The sequence below is a fragment of the Sus scrofa genome, chromosome X, assembly GCF_054392235.1.
Source record: "Sus scrofa isolate SSC_HxYL_T2T_F1_AM1 chromosome X, Sscrofa_HxYL_maternal_Yorkshire_Landrace_v2.0, whole genome shotgun sequence".
Lineage (NCBI taxonomy): Eukaryota > Metazoa > Chordata > Mammalia > Artiodactyla > Suidae > Sus > Sus scrofa.
The window spans coordinates 120,856,108-120,878,174 of NC_139401.1; the positions used below are offsets into that span (position 1 = coordinate 120,856,108).

Below are 22,067 nucleotides of genomic sequence, written 5' to 3' on the forward strand. Positions count from 1 at the left end.
CAATGTTAGCTTTTTGTGGTCTCTCTTTTAAATGGAACTAAGCTTGATCTTTCCTTCTATCTTCATTTCTTCACTGAAGATAACACTTGGGAATCAGCTTCGCCAGCACCGTCCCCACTCCCACTCCTCCCCTCTCCCCCCATGACATCATTTCTTGGTGCTGGTCCTCTTGCTTCCTCCCCGGAACTTTTTTTCCCTAAAGTATGAGAGAATGGCACAATGGGAAATTCACAGCAAAGATACCCATGGGGCTTATTTACATCTCAGGAAACTATTTCTATTTTAATACCTTATTTCATATAGAAAAATTATCTGAGGCAATTCCCTTGTACATGCCACCTACAATACTTAATCTTTGGGAGAATTCTCTTCTAGAAGCCTTCTTTTCTACAGTTTTCCATGTTATTACTAAAGAAACCAACCAAGTCCAGTATTTGATCCACATTTTGCCCAATTTGAAAAGTTTACGGAGTTCCTTTTGTGGCTCAGTGGTAACGAACCCAACTAGTACCATGAGGATGAGGGTTCCATCCCTGGCCTCGCTCAGTGATGCTAACAGATCCGGCATTGTGCTGAGCTGCAGTGTAGGTCACAGATGTGGTTTGGATCTGGTGTTGCTGATTCAACTCCGAGCCTGGGAACTTCCATAGGCCAAGGTGTGGCCCTAAAAAAAAAGAAAAGAAGAAAAAAAATGTTTACTGTGGCTTCTGAAGTCTATAGCTCACGTTCAAACCCTGCCTTCCCCAGACATTTCACCGTGTATCCCTGTTGAGGGCATCCATTGCAGTCAGGCAGTCATCTCAGGATTTCCTGGATAAAGTTTTCTAACAGGAAATTCTGAGCCTTTGCCTGGAACTAAACCAGTTCCTTCCCATCCCTTAGATAGCAATTAAAAATAATATCTTCCAGGAAGCCCTTCGTAATTATTTTAGAACAGTTTGCCACACCATGCAATTTTCTTTGGTTTGTTTTTAAATAACAGTCATTTATAATACACCTAAAGTCCCATAGTTTGAGTATATAGAGTGTATTTAAGTTCAGGTTAGTGTGTATTTTCAGTTAGACTACAAATCACATAAACCTTAGTGTTGCATATTCTATATTGTAAACTCTCCAGGCATTTGAATGATGATGATATAAGCATCAGTAGCATGAATTAAACTTATTAAGATTCTGCTTATTTAAAGATGTGTTCATGTGGATATACGCATTTGGCTTTTTTAAAGGTAAACCTAAAATTTTCAGCTTTGGTGCATGTTACCACACACCTTCTCAGTGATCAGTGCTAATAGAGGGGCACATTGCGGAGGATATCCAAAACTCTGGATAAATCACATTTTCTACTTGATTTGGAAAATAGGTTATTTTTACAGGATGCCTTAAGAGTGAACATACAATTTTTTAAATTAGTAGTACTATCTAATGTTGGAGAAGTACCAGGAAATTGATATTTTTACTTTTGGGGATTTTAAAAAAATTGAATAGTTGATTTAGGAAATCAGTATTTTCATACACTGTAAAAAAGTGAATTTGTATAAGCTTTCTGGAGGGTAGTTCAGCCAATGCATATCGGTCAGCCTTGTGACCCAGAAAGTCCAACTCTGCGAATTTTTCCTAAGGAATTCATTAAGGGTGTGTGTGCAAAGATTAGCTTAAAGGCTGTTATCATAGCATGATTTATAAGCACAAGCAAAAAATGTGGCTGTATGAATATCCAGCAACAGGGGATAGGTCAAGTGAATGAGCCTTCATCATCTGTGTTTGCGTCCCACCTGTGTGAGCGTGGGCACATTGCTTGATTTCTTTGGCCGTCAGTTTTCTTCATCTTTCAACTGGGGACAAATAATAACGCCTGTGTCATGGAGTAGTTGTGAATTGAGTGAGGTAAGACATGTCTGGAGCATAATAGGTGCTTCTTCTTATGGTTCTTCTATATAGTAGAATATTCGGCCTTTAAGATTATTGTTGCACGTGCATTTTACATGGAAAGATACTTGGAATGTATTTTGCTTTAGTTTTGTTGCTAAAGTAAAAAAATTCAGCGTACTCATCTGTTTACCATACAGTAAAGAGATGCGAAGTGTTTCACAGCCTAGATTTCATTCCCAACTCCTTGGAATGCTCATTTCTTTGGCTCGAAGGAGAGACTTGCTGGGAAAGCCAGGCAGTGCTCAGGCAACTAAAACAAGGTGGAGGAGGAGGCAGGGACGGTCACCGTCTCAGGGATGAGCACAAGAGGGCTGTTAATCACAAACTGATTTTCTAGACCTGTCAGCTGCAAGCATAGGAGCCCCACTCCTGGACACTTGTGCCATCTCGAGCTTCACCCGCATCTCCCCGGCACAGTGACATTTACTGGTCGTCACCCTTGCTCTCCTCCTAGATGTGGTAGTACAGGGATCCATCATACTTTCTCTTGAATTCAGACCTAATTTTCTCTTCTCTTCTTTTCTTTTCTTTTTCTTTTTCTTTTTTTCTTTTTTTTGCTTTTGAGGGCTGCACCTGTAGCATATGGAGGTTCCCAGGCTAGGGGTCTAATCGGAGCTACAGCTGCCAGCCATAGCCACAGCCACAGCAACTTGGGATCTGAGCCGAATCTGCAAACTACACCATAGCTCACAGCAACACCAGATCCTTAACCCACTGAGCGAGGCCAGGGCTCGAACCCCTCAAGGATCCTAGTTGGGTTCATTAACCGCTCAGCCACGAAGGGAACTCCAAGACCTAATTTTCAATGTGTCCCCTTCCTTCACTGTGGGAGACTATGATTCTAATTAGGACCTTATCATGAGCCCCCTTGCCTTTCATGGAGTTATATAGTCAGTCAGCAAACTAGAGGGACTTGTTCTGAAGACATTGGACCAGGTTCAGGAAAGCATTTTCTAGGTCTCCTGCAATCTCCTCCTTGATCATGAGGCCTATGCTCTTATACCTTTCAAGTACTTTCTGGAGGTGACACACACTGTGCGGTCATGATGCTGATCCACTTAGGAACATCGATTCTTTTCCTCTTCATTCCAGCATTGTAAAGATCCCAGGTGTCCTGGGTCAGTTCATGGTCAATGACAGAGGCATCCTCTGTTCTTCTACCCTTCGTAGGGCAGAAGTCGCCAGATGTGTCAGAAACAGTGTCCTTCTCCAGATCAGTCTTGTACATTTCCTTGTAGACTGTTAATTTCTTGCAGCTCCTGGTTGGTCCTTGAGCAGGTGGTTTCAATGAGAGAGCTCTCATCAGTCCCCAGCCCCTTCATGGATGACACTGTAATGCGGGATATGTGTTGTTACACATTTGCCCGACCCCGCAGGATGTATAACACTGAGAATGAACGCTAGTGGAAGCCAGTGTAAGGTCGATGCTATGTAATTGTCATTAAACCTTGGCTGTTTCCTCCACCTTCTAGCAAATGATTAGGAAAAAAAAGATTTCAACACTTTTTTTTAAGCAAAATAAAAGAATATCTGGGGGAGGGAGTGGGAGGGATCGGGAGCTTGGGCTTATCAGACACAACTTAGAATAGATTTACAAGGAGATCCTGCTGAGTAGCATTGAGAACTTTGTCTAGATACTCATGTTGCAACAGAACAAAGGGTGGGGGGGGAATGTAATTGTAATGTATACATGTAAGGATAACTTGATCCCCTTGCTGTACAGTGGGAAAAAAAAAAAAAAAAGGTAATGTCTTCTTAAGAAGCCATATGACACTTTAAAACCTAATAAAAATTCGGACTCTCTGCTTCATCAAAACATTTATTTATCCAATGCACATATTTTGAACACTCGTCTTCGCACTAACTCGCTCCTCTCACTGCCTTTCTTGGCTACCGTCCCTCTGCAGTTTCAGCCAGAACCCTCAGGTCCGTCTTTAGCTCTTCACTTTCTGATCATTTCTCCCATCTGCCTCCTCGTCTCCCTCCCTCTCTTTTCTGTTCAAACCCTCGTTCGTCATCGGTTCCCTGGCTGGCGACCCTGCTTCTTGTCCCTCTTCCCTCCACCCTCAACTTGTTCTGTGTACACTGCTAGGCTTGCCTTTCTAAACCAGATACGATCTTCTTGTCAAAAATACTTTTGAAGTTTAAGAACTCAGAGGGCCCTATGCTTTAGGTGTCCTATTGGGCCCAAAGGCTAAAATCCAAAACCGCAACCTGGTTTCAGCCAAATTTCCCCAAGTTTGCTTCCTACCCTGTCCCGTCATGTGCCAGGTGTTTCGGCCACCCCGAACCTCTCTGTTCCCCAGGCAGGCCACTCTGCCTGAGCATCTCTTCCCATTCCCGGAAATAACCTCCTTCCTCTTCGATACCTAATAAATTCCTGCCCTCTTCTGTGAGGCCGTCTCCAAGTCCCCAGGCAGAATAATATCCTCTGTCCTTTGAGCTCCTACAAATCCTAACTTGTTCTGGCCCTTACCTGTGGCCTTGTTTTCCCTACCCAGACTTTGAGTTTCTCAAGGACAGAAAATGTCTTATTTATCTTTGGCTCCTCGGAGCCTAGCACAATGATTTAACCTATGGTAGGTGCTCATGAAATATGTTTGCACACACAGCTCAGTATGATCTTAGATATAATATGTGAACGTGATGTATGGTAAATTCATCATCTTGCACTTCAAGAACTAACCACGCTATAGGTAGAATGAATGAATGAATTCTGCAGGTAATTCCCAAAGCTTATTTTCACACAGATTTATGTATTTATTTATGTATTTATTTATTTATTTGTCTTTTCTAGGGCCATACTCGCCCCATATGGAGGTTCCCAGGCTAGGGATCTAATTGGAGCTGTAGCCACCGGCCTACACCACAGCCACAGCAACGCTGGATCCTTAACCCACGAGCAAGGCCAGGGATCGAACCTGTAACCTCAAGGTTCCCAGTCAGATTCATTAACCACTGAGCCACAACAGGAACTCCTTCACACACCTTTAAATCTCTCCATTCTTTCACTTCCCTCTTGTGTGGGTCTTCATAAGCTTCAAGGAACGACCGACCAAAAAGGAGAAAGCAGTCTTGCAGAAGAGAAAGAGCCTAGACAACAAGTGTCTGGTCAAGCAAGAGTTAAATGTGCTGAACTACTTGAAAGCCATGGCCTTTAGTCATTCCTTAAAATGAAAGTTTACTTTCCCCAGCTGGATTCCAAGATACTTGGAGTTATTTTCATTTGTTTCTTTTGTGTGCTTATTAGCTGCTGATTTAATGACTATTTCTGGTTTTTCTGGGTACTGCCTCTCTCTAAGCTTTAGGAATGGGGCTAAAACTGGCAAGAAAAACTGAGGTGATTTTAAGATCTTAGTGCCTTGGGAAGGGAAATGTAGGAAAAAACAAAATGTTCCCATTGATGTTCTGCCCTATATTTCTTATGTCAAGTTATTTTATCTGTTACTATATATATAGACTTCCGATTAGTATAATTTTCAGTCAAGATGCAATTGCATTTTTGACTTTTAAAAACTTTAAATTTAATTAATACTGTTGCTAGCATGCATTAGGCACTCAATAAATATTTTAGGCCATTCAACCAACATTGACTTAACTGATGTTTAGAAATAATCAGAAACATTAAAGGAAACTTGACTTTTATATTTTAATTTTCAGCTTGTGCTGTCTTCTCCCAGTCAAGCTTCTGTCAGTTGCCTTGATCAAAACAAACAGGTAAGAAGACTTTCAAAACTGACAGCTGTTCATTAAAAATAGTAAATTTTATTTTTCTTTTTAAAAATATCTATGATTCAGTAATCCTCAGTGATGTCACATGCGAATAAGCTTTTAATTCCAGGAGTGAATGGTTTTTCTTAAAAAAAAAAAAAAGAAGGAACCACAAGCAACTAAGGAGTCTTCTATTTATTTCGATTATTAAGTATTTTAATAAGCTGCTAGTTTCCTGAAACACTGCATGCTTTTACTTTTTTTTTTTGGCCGCACTGTGGCATACAGAGTTCCCAGGCCAGGGATCAGATCCGAGCCGCAGTTGTGACCTAAGCTGCAGCTGCGGCAACATATCCTTAACCCATTATGCCAGGCTGGAGCTCAAACCTGCATCCCAGCACTTCCAAGATGCCCCCGATCCCCATTGCGCCACAGTGGGAACTCCTGCACACTCTTTTACCTTGAATCTAGCTTTCCTCCTAGATCCCAAAGAAGATGACAAATGCTATGTATGGAAATTAATTTTCAGCTTCATAATAGCCACAGTTATCATGGTTTTCTTAAACAATCATCTGAGTTCAGGGATACATTGTACCTCATTGAATTATGGGTGTCTGTGGGGGGTGTGTGTTTAATAACAGAAGCCTAATACAGAATTAAATCTTTGATTTATCCAAGGATTAGTCACAGAACTCAAAAGATGAAATCACCACTCCACCACAGGTGGTAGGATTTTTTTTTTTTTTTGACTCCACTACAAGCAGACTTTTGTTTAAGGTGGGGAGAGGGGCGCACTTTAACTGTTACGAAGCACTGATTATTCACTTAGCACTCTCATAGGTACATCTGTGGTCTCATTGCATCCTGCACCAAACCTGTGAGGTCAGACACCAAAGATGGCAGAAATGTTTCCAATGTCCAGAGTTAGCAAGCGTCAAGCCATGACTTAGCCCCACATTACTGGATTCTTTTACAGCTACCTGCACTCTGTTTTAGCGGCAGAAAACCCAGAGTATCTTGGAACCCTAGTTTTCAGTACTCCAGCTCCTGCTTCCTTCCCTCTCTCCCCCACACCATGACCTCCCTAAGGCCAAACTTACCCACTAGCAATAAAGTTTGGTTTAGGGAGTTCCTATTGTGGCTCAGCAGGTTAAGGACCTGATGTTGTCTCTGTGAGGATGCAGGTTCAATCCCTGGTCTCATTCAGTGGGTTAAGGATCCCGTGTCACCTCAAGCTGCGATGTAGGTTGCATACATGGCTCAGATCTGGTGTTGCGGTGGCTGTGGTGTAGGCTGCAGCTGCAGCTCCAATTAGACCCCTGGCCTGGGAAGTTCCAAATGTTACACAGGCAGAAGTAATAAAGGAAAAAAAAAACAGAGAAGAAAGTATGGTTTCAAAGATTCTTTTTTTTTTTTTTTTTTGTCTTTTTGCTATTTCTTTGGGCCGCTCCCGCGGCATATGGAGATTCCCAGGCTAGGGGTCGAATCGGAGCTGTAGCCCCCGGCCTACGCCAGAGCCACAGCAACGTGGTATCCGAGCCGAGTCTGCAACCTACATCACAGCTCACGGCAACGCCGGATCGTTAACCCACTGAGCAAGGACAGGGACCGAACCCACAACCTCATGGTTCCTAGTCGGATTCGTTAACCACTGCACCACGATGGGAACTCCTCAAAGATTCTTTTTAGTAGTTAAGGTATTCTGTTACTGTTTGTATGTAGCTATCTATCTAAGAAATTCTCAATGAAAGAGCCTAAAACTATAGTTAAAGTGACCTCTAGTTTATTCCATGCAGGGTTTTTTTTTGGATCAAGTATTTAAAAATTGATTTTATGTTGCTATTTGATTACGAAGATTGAAATCGGGGCTAATTTAACTGGTTAGTAGTATAAGCTATAAAGCAACTTACTTCCATACTGACAGAATGTATATTATAAACATTTAAAATGAAACACAAGGTGTTCCCATTGTGGCTCAGCAGTAACAAACCTGACTAGTATCCAAGAGGATGCAGGTTCAATCCCTGGCCTTGCTCAGTGGGTTAAGGATCTGACATTGCTGTGAGCTGCAGTGTAGGTCACAGACACAGCTTGGATTTGGTGTTGCTGTGGCTGTGGTGTAAGCTGGCAGCTGCAGCTCTGATTCGACCACTGGCCTGTGAACTTCCATATGCCATGGGTGTGGCCCTAAAAAGAAAAATTAAAATAAAATAACATAAAACACAAGTGGTGATCATATTTTGTAATATATAGAAATATTGGGAGTTCCCGTCGTGGCGCAGTGGTTAACGAATCCGACTAGGAACCATGAGGTTGCGGGTTCGGTCCCTGCCCTTGCTCAGTGGGTTAACGATCCGGTGTTGCCGTGAGCTGTGGTGTAGGTTGCAGACGCGGCTCGGATCCCGCGTTGCTGTGGCTCTGGTGTAGGCCGGGGACTACAGCTCCGATTCAACCCCTAGCCTGGGAATCTCCATATGCCGCGGGAGCGGCCCAAGAAATAGCAACAACAACAACAACAACAAAACAACAACAAAAAAGACAAAAGACAAAAAAAAAAAAAAGAAATATTGAATTACTGTGTCATGCACCTGGAGCTAACATAGTGTTGTAGGTCAATTATACTTCAGTAAAAAATAAAATAAAATTTAAAAAATTAAAATAAAACTGTAAAACAAAGTAAGAACTAAAACTAAAATAAGATGAAACACAAGTGGAAAATGAATGAAGTGGGGAAATAAAATAACATTAACTTTCAATCAAGGTGCTGGTTGAATGGAAAATGCAGACTTATTTTCAGCAGTGTACAGTCTGATAGATCGCATAATTTGCATATTTCTTTACATACCTTTACCCATGACTTCTTTTTAGCTATTGAACTTAATCTTGTAAGTACAAAACAGAAATGTCTGGTTTTTGCCTCATTACATTCTGAGCTCTCACTCTAATAGCCTCAATAAAGGTATAAAATTTGTTAATTTTGTTTGTTTTTTAGTAAAATGGGGAAAATATTAGTAGCTATCTCATGGGATTATGAATGAAAGGAGGACAAAATTAATTAATATATGCATGGTGCCTGGCACACTACATTAAAAATTGTTTAGTGAAAATTTTAAAGCCCGCAAAAAAGAACCTCCATGTAGTCAATATCCAGCTTTAACTATTGTTTACGTTTTCTACATCATTTTTCATCTATCCCTTTCTATTTTGGGGGAGGTAGGTGCTTTAGAGTAAATCTCTGATATCTTTTTACCCTTAAATACTCAGCATGAATCTCTGAGGACTTTTACATAATCATATCTTATCTAAGAATTACTCCTTAATGTTATCTAATAACTGGTACATGTTAAATTTTCCTGATTCTCAAAAAAAATGCCTTTTGGGAGTTCCCATTGTGGCTCAGTGGTAGCAAACCCGACTAGTATCCATGAGGATGCAGGTTTGATCCCTGGCCTTGTTCAGTGGGTTAAGGATCTGGTGTTGCTGTGGCTGTGGTGTAGGCTGGCAACTGCAGCTCCCATTTGACCCCTAGCCTGGGAACTTCCCTGTGCTGCGTGTGCAGCCCTAAAAAGACAAAAAAGAAAAAAAATGCCTTTTTCACTGATTCAAACATGTTCCAACCATGATCTCCTAGGTCCCTTTTATTTAAAACAGCTTTCCCCTTCTGTTTTTATCCCATACCACTTACTTATTGAGAGAACTAGGCCATTTGTACTACAGAAAGCCCAACATTCTGATTCTGCTTCCATGTGTTTGTTTGTTTGTTTGTTTGTTTGTTTTTTAGGGCTGCACTTACGGCACATGGAGGTTCCCAGGCTAGGGGTTGAATCAGAGCTGTAGCTGCCAGCCTACGCCACAGCCAGGGATTGAACCTGTGTCCTCATGGATACTAGTCAGGTTCGTTTTGCTGAGCCACAACAGGAACTCCCCATGTGGTGTTTAATACGCTGTTTTATTTTCTGTATTTCTGATAAATTTATTTGATTATGTTTGCTTTTGTTTTTAAATAAGCACATAGCCCCAAGGCAATATTAGATTCTGGGTCAAGATTTAAGTAACTGTATAGTTTAAGTTGTCCTTTCCTGTTAGTTAATGGACAATTTCTTCTTGACTGATTATTGGTTTTCTAGGTATTAGAGAGCTTGAGGACATTAAGCTAGAATTTTCTCTTTTTTTTCAACTTAGAGGTATATAATTGACATATAACATCGTGTAAGTATAAGGTGTGTCATGTGATAATTTGACGTGTATGCATTGCAAAATGATTACCATGGAAGTTAATTTTCTAAACATAGTTATTCTTCCTAAATATTCAGGAATTATTCTCTTCTATGGCATTTTCCTTTCTTAGTAACAATTGAGCTTGTTCTTCAGGAAGTTTGCAAGCACTCAGCCTTTAGTTCCCTCTCTTCCAGACCCCTAAACAAGTAAGCGGCCTGCAGAAATAGTCTGAGTGTCAGTTTGCTAGGATTGCCCCCGGAGGCTTGAACAGAAGTTCATCTTCTCACACTCTGGAGGCCAGAAGTCTGAAGTCAAGGGGTGGGCAGGGTCGGTTCCTTCTGAGGGCTGTAATTAATGAATCTGTTTAGGCCCTTCTCCTTAAGCTCGTAGATGGCCGCCTTCATGTTCACGTGTTCTCCCTGCACAAGCATTTGTCTCTAAACGTCTCTTTTTTATAAATCATAATGGATCAGGGCCCACACCAAGGACCTTATCCTAACGTGCAGATTTCCTCTGCTAAGACCCTGTGTCCAGGTAAAGTCCCATCCTGAAGCACCAAGGGTTAGGACTTCAGCGTATGGGTTTGAGGGGGGCACAATTCAACCCGTAACAGTTTGCTCGCAGTGTATTATTCTATAATTCTACATTTACCTCCCGACTTGTTAAATAGGACATAAAATTGTTGCTACCCAGTAAGAACATGACTTTCTCTATAGAGTCTTCAGTAAATCAATTTAAAAAGGATCTGCCTAGGAGTTCCCGTCATGGCGCAGTGGTTAACGAATCCGACTAGGAACCATGGGGTTGCGGGTTTGATCCCTGGCCTTGCTCAATGGGTTGAAGATCCGGCGTTGCCTGAGCTGTGGTGTAGGTCGCAGATGCGGCTCGGATCTGGGGTTGCTGTGGCTCTGGCGTAGGCTGGCAGCTGTAGCTCCGATTGGACCCCTAGCCTGGGAATTTCCATATGGCGCGGGAGCGGCCCAAGAAATGGCAAAAAGACACCCCCCCCCAAAAAAAAGGATCTACTTAGATACTACCACTGCATTTTTAGCATCCCTTTATTTATAGCTTCACAAATGTAAACTTTAGCCACACGTATTACAGTCTTATTTTTATATTGCTTTAAACTGGATTTAGACACAAATATAAGGGACATTTATGAGATGAAGCTGCTGAAAACAGATTATACCCTCTGGAGTACAGGGCATGATTGTGACAGGGATAATTTTGATATTGTCTCTTATATACGGTGTGCCCCTGAGCGTCCTCTTCTGCCGCCAGGTGTCAGTTAGCCTGTCTTATGGACTTTGCTACCACTTTTTAGTCTAGTAAAGCAATGACATTAGATTTCTGTGATTTATTTTTGAGTTTTCCTTGGAACCTACTAAATACTTAGTCTCCCTTATGAAGTGGCCCCTTTCCCCCTTTTTTTTTTGGCCATGCTCTTGACATGTGGAAGTTTCCAGACCAGGGACCCAACCTGTGCCACAGCAGCAACACGAGCCACAGCAGTGACAATGCCAGATTCTTTTTTTTTTGTCCTTTTGCCATTTCTTGGGCCGCTTCCCACGGCATATGGAGGTTCCCAGGCTAGGGGTCCAATCAGAGCTGTAGCCGCCGGCTTATACCACAGCCACAGCAATGCGGGAGCCAAGCCGTGTCTGCAACCTACACCACAGCTCACAGCAACGCCGGATCCTTAACTCACTGAGCAAGGCCAGGGATCAAACCCTCAACCTCATGGTTCCTAGTCGGATTCATTAACCACTGAGCCATGACAGGACCTCCGACAATGCTAGATTCTTAACCAGCTGAGCCACCAGGGAATTCCCTGAAGTGACCTTTTTTAAGGGACTAGCCTAGCTTGTTTTAAAAGAAATTTAATTTGATCTTAGTTTACAAATTGTTTCATTCTTTCAACAAGCATTTATCGGGCAGTGTGCAAGCGAGCAACTAAAATCTTTCAGGCATATTCTCCTTCAGAGAGCGAAAGTGGGTGACTTACTATTTCCATTTTTACCTTAGATACTAAAAAATGAAAAGCTGAGTTCAGGGGAGTTCCCATCATGGCTCAGCAGAAACTAATCTGACTAGTATCCATGAGGACGCAGGTTCCAACCCTGGCCTCGCTCAGTGGGTTAAGGATCCAGTGTTGTCATTAGCTATGGTCACAGATGTGGCTTGGATCCTGAGTTGCTATGGCTGTGGTGTAGGCTGGCAGCTGCAGCTCCAGCTTGACCCCTAGCCTGGGAACCTCCATATGCTGCAGTGCAGCCCTAAAAAGAAAAAAAAAAAAAAGCTAAGTTCAGGGCTCAAGTGCAGCAACCCTCTTTAACCTCAGTTTCTAGCATAAAGTCGTCTTCGCCATTGACAGTTAGATAGCTTGTGACCTTTTATCCTTATTCTAACCATTTTATTTTATCATAAGCCATTTCAAATCTGTTTTAGAAATACGCAAGATATAAATAATAAAGTCAAACCCACTCTTACTGATGACGCTAAAATAGCCAATATTGGAGTGTGTTCCACCTTTCAGTGAGAGAAACAATAAGCAAAATCCTGTCCTGGTTCTGGGAAAACTTGCTCTTTACTTGCGGATGGAGCAAATTACAAAATACTTTGAGCTTCTCACTAGAGGAAAACATCTACACAAATATTAAATGGAAGAACTCTGCTGACAGTTACATTTTGCTGAAAAGATTACTGTTATTCCATTGTTTTAAGAGAGCTTCTTAAACTTCCTTTCCCAGTTTCCCTCATTTTCCATGATGGCATCAAAATCGTCACAGCCTCACAGTTTTAAGACTCAAAGCCCTAGATTCATCTTTGGTTCTTCCTTATTTTTCTGCTGTATCCAGTTAGGCACCTAATCCTATTAATTCTTCCTCGACAGCATTTTCTCAGTTCCCCTTCCTATTCCCTCCTCCCTTGGGTCCAGATTACTGCAATAATATTCTAGTAGATTTCCTATCTCTGCCAGCTTGATCCGGCGTCCACAACCAGCACCAAGATAGCTTTTTGAAAATAGGGTTTTCACCTTTCCCTCTCCTGTGCAAAAAGGTACATTGGCTTCCCATTACCTTTGGAATAAGAAGACTAGCTAGGCTGTAGGGAGCACTTCCCGTCCCAGGCCCTGTGATAGGAACTGTACCACCGCCTCATTATCATTATTATCATCATTTTCATAGAAAGAAGAAATCGAGGCTCAGGTTAAATTGCTTGCCCAAGGTCACACAGCCAGTAAGTTACAGAGCTGGGATTTGACTCAGTTCTGTTTGGTTCTAAAGCCTGTGGTCCAAACAGCTATGCTCTTCTGCCCCAACTCTTTAAAGGCAATCGCTTCGATTATTTAAGATCCTATAAATCTGGCACTCCAGTTTTCTTTGTCATTGCTTCGTAGCACAAATTCCCTTCCAGCCAAGCGAGTCTCACCATCCTGCAACGTGACATATTCTTTCTCTCCTCTAAACTGCGGTTCATATGGCTCCTTCTGTTCTTCCGCCATCGCCTCCACCCACTGCTTGTCCCGATTTTAAACATCTTCCAAGGCCTATTTCAAATTTTAACTCACACAACTCACACCACTCCTCTGTTACAGACTATTTATAACATTTATTGTTTATACTACAGACAGTAATATTTAAACTCTTTTGATCACACACTACGTCAATAAAAACTGTTTGAACACATGCTTCCAGTTTATGTATACTGTATTAAAATTACGGCCATAATACTACTGAGCTAGCATATAGTGTGACTCATAGAATGTATGCAAAATAGAAATAGGCAAAGGGTGAGATGAAGATGAAAGGGTATTTTTAGAAATTTTTAAATTGCATTAATTACAGATCCTTGAGTGGTGAATTCATATTTCCAATAGTCTTGATGATGAAAATGATTTTAGCCAGCTCCTTGACAGAGCAGACTGGCTCAGCACTGTGTTTTTGGTCACGTTGGATGAGGGGTTGGGGTGGGAGAGGCACGAGTTTCGCCGTTGCCGTTTCCATGTCATTTGCCTAGCTCTGCATTGCTAATCTCTGTCCAAGGTTTCTTGTGGGAATTGTGTTAAGGCACGTGTCCATTTTGTGGACCTTGGTTTAGTTAAAACTAGATAATGTATCTATATGCCCACCTAACTTGGCACAGGTGAACTACAATTAGTCGTACTTAACTAAAGGCCCCCAAAATGTTCTTCTCTCACAAGATCTTTGGGCACTGTGGGCCGAGAGAGAGCACCAGTGTCAACCTGTATGTCTAATATCAGCAAGCTTTCTTGTCTTAGATTTTTAAATGTATAAATTGAATTTCTTCTTTTTTTCTTTTTGCTTCTCGGTGGATCATCTTATACACCTCTGGGCTGTGACTCTGCTTACTTTGGAGAGCATCCAGTTAATCTATATAAATCTCGTCTCTCAAATATGATTCTAGGCCTCTTTCACAGAAGGCTCATCGGCTTATTTCATGTTCCCCATAATATTCAGCACCATACTTTCCTAGCGCCATCCTAGGTCCTTTATTATTTGTGAAATAGGTTTTTAAGAATGCCAGAATGAATTTGGACTATGGGTTGTTATTTTTTTTAACCATTTTTAAGACTACAGTTCAGTGGTGTTACATGTATTCATAATGTTGGGCAGCCATTACCAGCCTCCATTTTCAGAACTTTTTCATCATCCCTACAGAAACTCTGTACCCACTCATTAGTAACTTCCCATTCTACCCGCCACCTCCTGTAACCTCTGTTCTACTTTCTGTCTCTGTTCTAGGTAGCTCATATAAGTGGAACCATGCAATATTTGTTCTTTTGCATTTATTTCACTTAGCATATTTTCAAGATTCGTTCATATTGTAGCATGTGTCCGAACTTCATTTTTTGTGGCTGAATAATATTCCATTTATGTATATACTGTTTTTTAAAATCTGTTCATTTGGTGGAGGGTACCATTTGGCTGCTGTGAACACTGCTGCTATGAACGTTGGTATACAAGTATCTGTTTGAGTCCCTGCTTTCAGTTATTTGAGGTATATACCTAGGAATGGGATTGCTGGATCATATAATAATTTATATTATTCAGAAACTATTTTTTTCCCACAGAGTCTGCACCATTTTACATTCCTACCAGCAATGTATGTTCCAGTTTCTCCCCCTTCTCACCAACACTCATTTTTCCCCCATATTCTTAAATAATAGCTATCCTAATAGCATGTGAAACTATTTCTTACTGTGGGGTTTGAAGTGTATTTCCCTAATAACCAATGGCATGGAACATTTTTTTGTGTGCTTATTGGCCATTTGTATATATTCTTTGGAGGAACGTCTATTCAAGGCCTTTGCCCATACAGATCTCCCTCAACTTACAGTAGGCGTATGTCCCAGTAAACCCATTATAAGTTGGAAATATCCTAAGTTAAAAGTACATTTAAGGAATTCCCATTGTGGTGCAGTGGAAAGGAATGTGACTAGTATCCATGAGGATGTAGGTTCAATCCCTGGCCCCGCTTAGTGGGTTAGGGATCTGGCGTTGCCATGAGCTGTGGTGTAGGTCTCAGATGTGGCTTGGATCCCATGTTACTGTGGCTGTGGCTGTGGCCAGCAGCTGTAGGTCCGATTCCACCTCTAGACTGGAAACTTCCATATGCCACAAGTGCGCCCCTAAAAAGCAAAAAAAAAAAAAGGCATTTAATACACTTAACCTTCTGGCTATCCCATCTTAGCCTAGCCTAGCCTACCTTCAGTGTGCTCAGAACACTTACATTAGCCCACAGCTGGGCAAAATCATCTCGCACAAAGCCTATTTTGTGATAAAATGTGGAATATCTCATGTAATTTATTTATTTTTTATTTTTTTGCTTTTTAGGGCCATACCTGCGGCATATGGAAGTTCCCAGGCTAGGGGTTGAATCGGAGCTGCAGCTGCCAGCCTATGCCACAGCTACAGCAATGCCAGATCTGAGGCACATCTGAGACCTATACCACAGTTCACAGCAATGCTGGATACCTGACCCACTGAGCGAGGCTAGGGATCCAACCCGCGTCCTCATGGATGCTATTCAGGTTTGTTAACCACTGAGCCACGATGGGGACCCATGTAATTTATTGAATGCTGTCCTGAAAGCGAAGACAGAATGGTTGTGTGGGTCCAGAATGGTTGTAAGGGTATCAGTAGTTCCCTCGTGACCATGTGGCTGCTGCTGCCCAGCATCACCAGGGAGTATCTTACTGCATATCCCTAGACCGGGAAAAGATCCAAGTTCAAAATTCAAAGTAGGGTTTCTGCTGCATGCATGTAGCTTTCACACCATTGTAAAGTTGAAAAATTATAAGTAGAACCATTATAAATTTTGGACCATCTGTATTTTAATTGAGTTGTTTGTTTTGTTGTCATTTGAGTTGTAGGAGTCCTTTATAAATTCTGTTAATCCCTTATCAGATAGATGATTTGCAAACATCTCTAATTCTGTGATTCTTTCCACTCTCTTTTGATGCACAAAAGTTTAAAAATTTTTACGAAATTCAATTTATGTATTTTTTCTTTTGTTACCTGTGCTTTGGTATCATATCCAAGAAGATCATCGCCAAATCCAGTGTCATAAAGCTTTTACCCTTTGTTTTCTTCTAAGAGTTTTATAGTTTCAAGTCTTACATTGAGGACATTGATCCATTTTGAGTTAATTTTTGTATATAGTTTAAGGAAAGAGTTCAGTTTCATTATTTTACACGTGGATGTTCAGTTTTCCAAGCACCACTTATTGAAAAGACTGTCCTTTCCCCACTGAAGAGTCTTGGCATCCTTGTTGAAAATCAATTGATCATGTGTGTAAGGGTTTATTTCTAGGCTCTCTCTGTTCTATTCCATTGGTCTATATGTCTGTCCTTATGCCAGAACCACACTTGGGCTTTCTGTAGTGAGTTTTAAAATCAGATAGTGGGAGTCCTCCCAAGTTTATTCTTCTTTCTCAAGATGGTTTTTCAATTTCTGCGAAAAAAGTGCCAGTGAGATTTTGATAGAGGTTTGCTCTATGTCCCTAGATCACTTTGGGTAGTATTGCCTTCTTAACAATACTGAGGCTTCCAATCTTCAAATCTAGTAACTATTTATGTGAAAAGTACTTACATACTATAAAAAGACAAACAATGTGGTAAAGCACAGAGAAAGAAAGGACAAATTGCCACAAATCTCACTGCTCATTGATAAGTACTGTTAACATTTTTGGTGAACTTCGCCTTCTGAGCACCTCTCATTTATAATTTTACATAAATACCATTTGTGGGTTTTTTCTACTTCATATGTAATGCATGTTTTTCAGTGTCGGTGACTAGATTTAAATCATGCTTGTACCATCATTTACGTAAGCCAACCCATGCTGTTAAGGCATTTAGTTCATTGGACTGTGAATGACATTTATTAATATCATACATAGTATTAATGGTAGGAAAAGTAGGTTAATATTAAATGTTTGATGTTTTCTCTTTTGGGTGAAGAAAGGTGCAAAGTTTTTCATCTAATCTGTTCCTACAAATCTATTCAATGTTCTATAATGCGTAATAGATCTCTGATGATGTAGGTACAACAATGAAAAGTTGGGAACCAAACACTTGTTTAGAGATTTGTTATACTCTAGCTCTACTGTAGTGCAGTGAATAGAAGTACAGCCAAATGAAATAAAACTTTGTAAAATCATGGGAACTGGATATTCAGTTTGTCCTCTTGTTCTCACCTTTCAGGAAGAAGGCATGGATTTAGCAAATAAAGAAACAATGTATCAATGGTGAGCAGTGTAGTTGAACTACTATTCTGATCATATTCAGTTATATCTTTTTTAAAAAATTTTAAGTTTATATCTTGTTTTTTAGATTGGCAAACTTCAGTACTGATGTCTTTTCTTTTGTAGGGAGGTACAAACTGTAATACAGCTAAATCAATCTTGGAAAGAAAGTTTGAAACTGGTATGGTATTAGCACTTCCATTTTGTAAAAAATTTGAATTTTTTTAACTGATTTTTAATATTGGCACTACCTAGTTTTGCCGTAATTTCTAGAAATTTAAGCTCTCATTTGAAGCTAAAATTTCATATGCTTTATATTTTTTATTGCTCTTAAGAAGCAATTTATGATTTATAACTGTTACAGAGTGGGGTTCAAAGTAAATAGTTGTTTGATACAAAACCATTATTTTTGTGAATTAACCTCCTCTCTGACCTAGTGGGTCTAAAAAAATGTTCAGATGTGCTGATTAAATTGCTTAGCTGATAAAACAATAAATGATTTCACTCCCTTCTACATAACTTATTACCTTTATGTTGAGTTTTAAACCACAGACAATGGAGTTACTGGGAAAATACCAAATTTTTATGACTGTAACACATATATTCCTACAAACATTTTAGTATATAGCTTTTCATTTAAACACGTTTGGCGTTTAGTTACATTCCTTGTTAACAATTTTTAATGTCCCTGTACGTAATATGATTACTTAGTTGCAGTAATTTAGTGATGTTCGGGGTTCTTTGCCATGGACATAACAGATAATGAGGGAATAAAAATTGCGCTGAAATTCGAGTGAAAGAGATTCTGATTAGATGTCAGTTTCTAGATTTGGAGATTACTAAGAGAGGGAACTGGGTCATCAGCAGCAGTGACATCTTGTTTTCTTTTGAGCTGTGACTGCCTTCGATGGGCAGCTCTCCCAGATTTGGGAGAAAGTGCTGAAGAATCAGTAGATAATCAATCTCTGGAGCCTGTCACTTTTCCTGTTTTTGGTGCTAATTACAATTTATAGAGGCTGTTGGATTCCCTTAACTGACCCAATTCTAATTACTTTTGGTTTGAGTGAGTGAGTGAGTGAATCTGCAGGTGTGTTAGAAGGAGGAAAGGAACGTGTCATATAACTTTACTTGTGTCTTGGAGAAGAAAAGAGCCCATTTTAAAATCCTGAATTGTGCAGCCTTGATTTTGTCTACGTAAAGTCTCAAAACATTTTCACAGCTCTTTATTTTTACTGTCCCATTTGTATCTCAGTTCCAACCAAATCTCTTTGGACCCTGTCCTGGACATAGGCTTATAGTTTTCAGCAATAAAGCACAAGTCAAACCTGAAGAGAAAAATTGAAATTTACGGTCTGTGTATAGAGTAGGCATCGCTCAATATTGAGGACTCACAAGAGGTCTTTTTAGGCTGTTAGGGAAGCCCTTCATCCGGCATGTAGCTCTCTTTCCCCAAAGGCAAAAGGCACCTTTGCTTAATGCAGTGAACCTTGGGTTCCCTGCTTGCTTTGGGTTGGTGAGAGTTCCCTGGCACAACCCCACGCAACAGCTCTCACCCTAGGTATTTACTAAGTAAGCCGTGGGGGCTGCAGTTGACCACTGCTCTCTGCTTAGAGTAACAACGATTTAGAGAAACCATCTTCTCCAAAGTGCACTGATTTAATTCCAGTATCCCCAGTAGCATCTGTGACCTGGGGGATTAGGAAGGTAAGAAAGGAGTGCCTAAAAGTCTGTGTCCCTTGAAATATTCGTGAAACATTAATGTTTTACCACCCAAATCTTTGGGAGGATGTATTTTGCTATAGGATCTGATTCTGAATGACAATCTTCTCTTCCTTTTCATTTCTTAAACTGTTATTTACTCAGTACCTAAGTCACTGATTTTTAAATATATGATTTAATTTTCATAATTCTGCACAGTCCTGTAACTGGAACCATAATCAAGATATAGAACAGTTCCCACACTTCAAAGAGTTTCCTTGTGATCTTTTGCACTTGATCTCCTCCGCCCAACCCCTGGCTACCCTAGGAAATCACTGATCTACTTTCCGAGAAAAGCGGCAGCTTTAAAACCTCTGTTCCGGTTTGGTTTGAGCAATGTTTTTCTCCATCTTACAAACTTGTGTGAGTTGTACTGGCTTGCCTCCAAGTCCTATTCCCAGGGCTATGTGACCATTTACAATGTAAGTTTATATTGTATAAAAATACCAAATTGCTTATAAAAAAGAATTTTACAAAATTAAAAGAAATTATAGCTCCAGGTTCTGTGACAACAAAGATGTCTTTTGAGCTAAATTAACATGTCATTGTTTTGGTTTATCATTTTGTATATTGAAAAGAATCAAGGGACTAAGACCATCTGAACAGATGAAGAATCAGTAATTCATTAGCCCTGTTCGAGCAGTTTTCCTCTGACCCAGCTTGTTCATAGGGATCAGAGCTAAAATGTACCTTTGACAACCGTACCCTCTCTTCCCCCACAATTCTTACCTTGACTCAAGGCAAGTCACAGTCAGGACTACGGGTCCTTCTAGCTTTTCCCTCCACAACTTGGGAAAATCCTGAATTCTTATAGATTACAAGACCGTTTGCTGTCCAGAGGCATTCGTGGTTTTACTTAGATTTAGAGAAAAGCAATGAAATGATGTGACGTGGGGTACTACAGCATCCTCTTTTATTGTATGTCCTTAGATCTGTTATAACGAAATAGTCCCAGCTGATGGGACTATTCAAATATTTTCTTGTAATGATTGTGATAATTTTATTTTAGAAGTCGTCAAAGCCCCACCAACAATAGACCAAGTATCCGTGGACCATTAAAAAGAACAGGTACTTTTATCTACCAACAGAAATAAATGTGATTTTTGTAAGATATCACACAAAAGCAAGTATTATACAAGAATTCCTTTTTAAAGATTTATTTATTTAGAATATATTTAATAAGTTACTAGAGGCCTTTCATTTTACTTAAATGAAACTATATGGAAGGACATTTTAAGAAATAAATTTATTTATTTATTTAGTCTTTTTAGGGCCGCACCTGCAGCATGTGGAGGTTCCCGGGCTAGGGGTCTAATCAGAGCTGTAGCTGCCGGCCTACACCACAGCTCACAGCAACGCCAGATGCAAGCCACATCTGGGACCTACACCACAGCTCACAGCAAAGCTGGATCCTTAACCTGCTGAGTGAGGCCAGGGATCTAACCCACATCCTCGTATCCTCATGGATACTAGTTGGGTTCTTAACCTGCTAAGCCACAATGGGAACTCCCTAGAAGGACATTTTGAAGATGATAAAGTGCCACATAAATGTGAATTGAGAATCCCAGTTTAGTTGACTGTTATGATTTTCACTATATAATTCACCAAGCTAACTGCCTTAAATACTTTCTGAAACAAGGTGGGAAATGAGAAAATAAATAGAGTGAGTCAGTCATCAAGTATTCTGCTGTATCTCAACCCCTGCCCTGCCCTACCACCACACCACACATTGATAATCATATGAAGAAGTTGACACAAATTAGATCCACTCACAACACTAAAAATATATATTAAGGTGTATGTTCTTTGATGTTTCACTTGCTTATGGGGGTTACTTTTGGTTAAATATATGGAAAATGACCCACCTACTCAGTAACAAAAGGGCAGTGGGAGGAACAGAAGTGGTTTTGTTTAAACTCCCACAGTCCTGGGTCCCACTTCTCAGCCCTGCCTCCCCAAGCTAGGTGCTTCCTCCAGTTTTTAAATACCACTTCTGAATTATAGGATTAATTCAAAGTTTAACGATAACAAGGAGGGAAAATGGATAAGTGGGAAAGGAGGTTAAACTTTAAAAATGTGTGTTTGTGAAAAATCCACTAAGATGGGAAAGAAGAAGGTGAAAGAGAAGAAGGAATGAAAGGAGGAAAGGGGTGCGGAGAGCAAAGCCAGAGGGCAGGAGATTGAAATAGTCTTCACTGTTCCACGCATTTGGCGTGAATTAATGGCAATCTTCATAACAACATACCTAACTAGTGTGTACTCATATTCTAGATTAAGATGAGATCAATTCTGGAAAACACTCTCTTATAAACTAAGCACACTGTTTTATGAGATGATCTTTTGCCTGTGCTGCGAAGATAGGCCTAAGGTTTGAAAAACCTTCAAATGTATTAACATTTGCTAGGAAGTTGGGGGTTGTTTGAGTACTTCAAATAAAATATGCTTAAATTGAAGACAGTGTTTTAATAAATTAATTCTTCTTTAAGACATTAACTCATAAAAGGTTTTATGACATTGAAAATGGCTTGAATTTTCTTAGTTTTTTTGTTTGTTTGTTTGTTTGTTTGTTTGTTTTTGGTCTTTTTAGGGCCACACCTGTGAGGTTCCCAGGCTAGGGGTCTAATCGGAGCTATGGCCGCTGGCCTCCGCCACAGCTCACAGCAACGCCAGATCCTTAACCCACT

At 40.4% G+C, this 22,067-nt stretch overlaps 1 protein-coding gene and 1 pseudogene across 7 annotated transcripts in view; one reads left to right on the forward strand and one right to left on the reverse strand.

The window, feature by feature from the left end:
* The window catches only part of PABIR3 (PABIR family member 3), a 63,059-nt gene that overhangs the window by 15,344 nt on the left and 25,648 nt on the right, over nucleotides 1-22,067 (forward strand). For 6 of the 7 annotated variants that reach the window (XM_013983825.3, XM_085006677.1, XM_085006675.1 and 3 more), the window contains 4 exons: nucleotides 5,590-5,646; nucleotides 17,585-17,628; nucleotides 17,752-17,806; nucleotides 20,393-20,451. In XM_013983825.3, the coding sequence (XP_013839279.1) occupies nucleotides 5,590-5,646; nucleotides 17,585-17,628; nucleotides 17,752-17,806; nucleotides 20,393-20,419 (183 nt within the window). In that variant the 3' untranslated portion in view covers nucleotides 20,420-20,451. The remainder of the gene's footprint in view (nucleotides 1-5,589; nucleotides 5,647-17,584; nucleotides 17,629-17,751; nucleotides 17,807-20,392; nucleotides 20,452-22,067) is intronic. The other variant, XM_085006676.1, reaches the window with a different exon arrangement.
* LOC146394794 (annexin A2 pseudogene) lies at nucleotides 2,725-3,251 on the reverse strand (annotated as a pseudogene).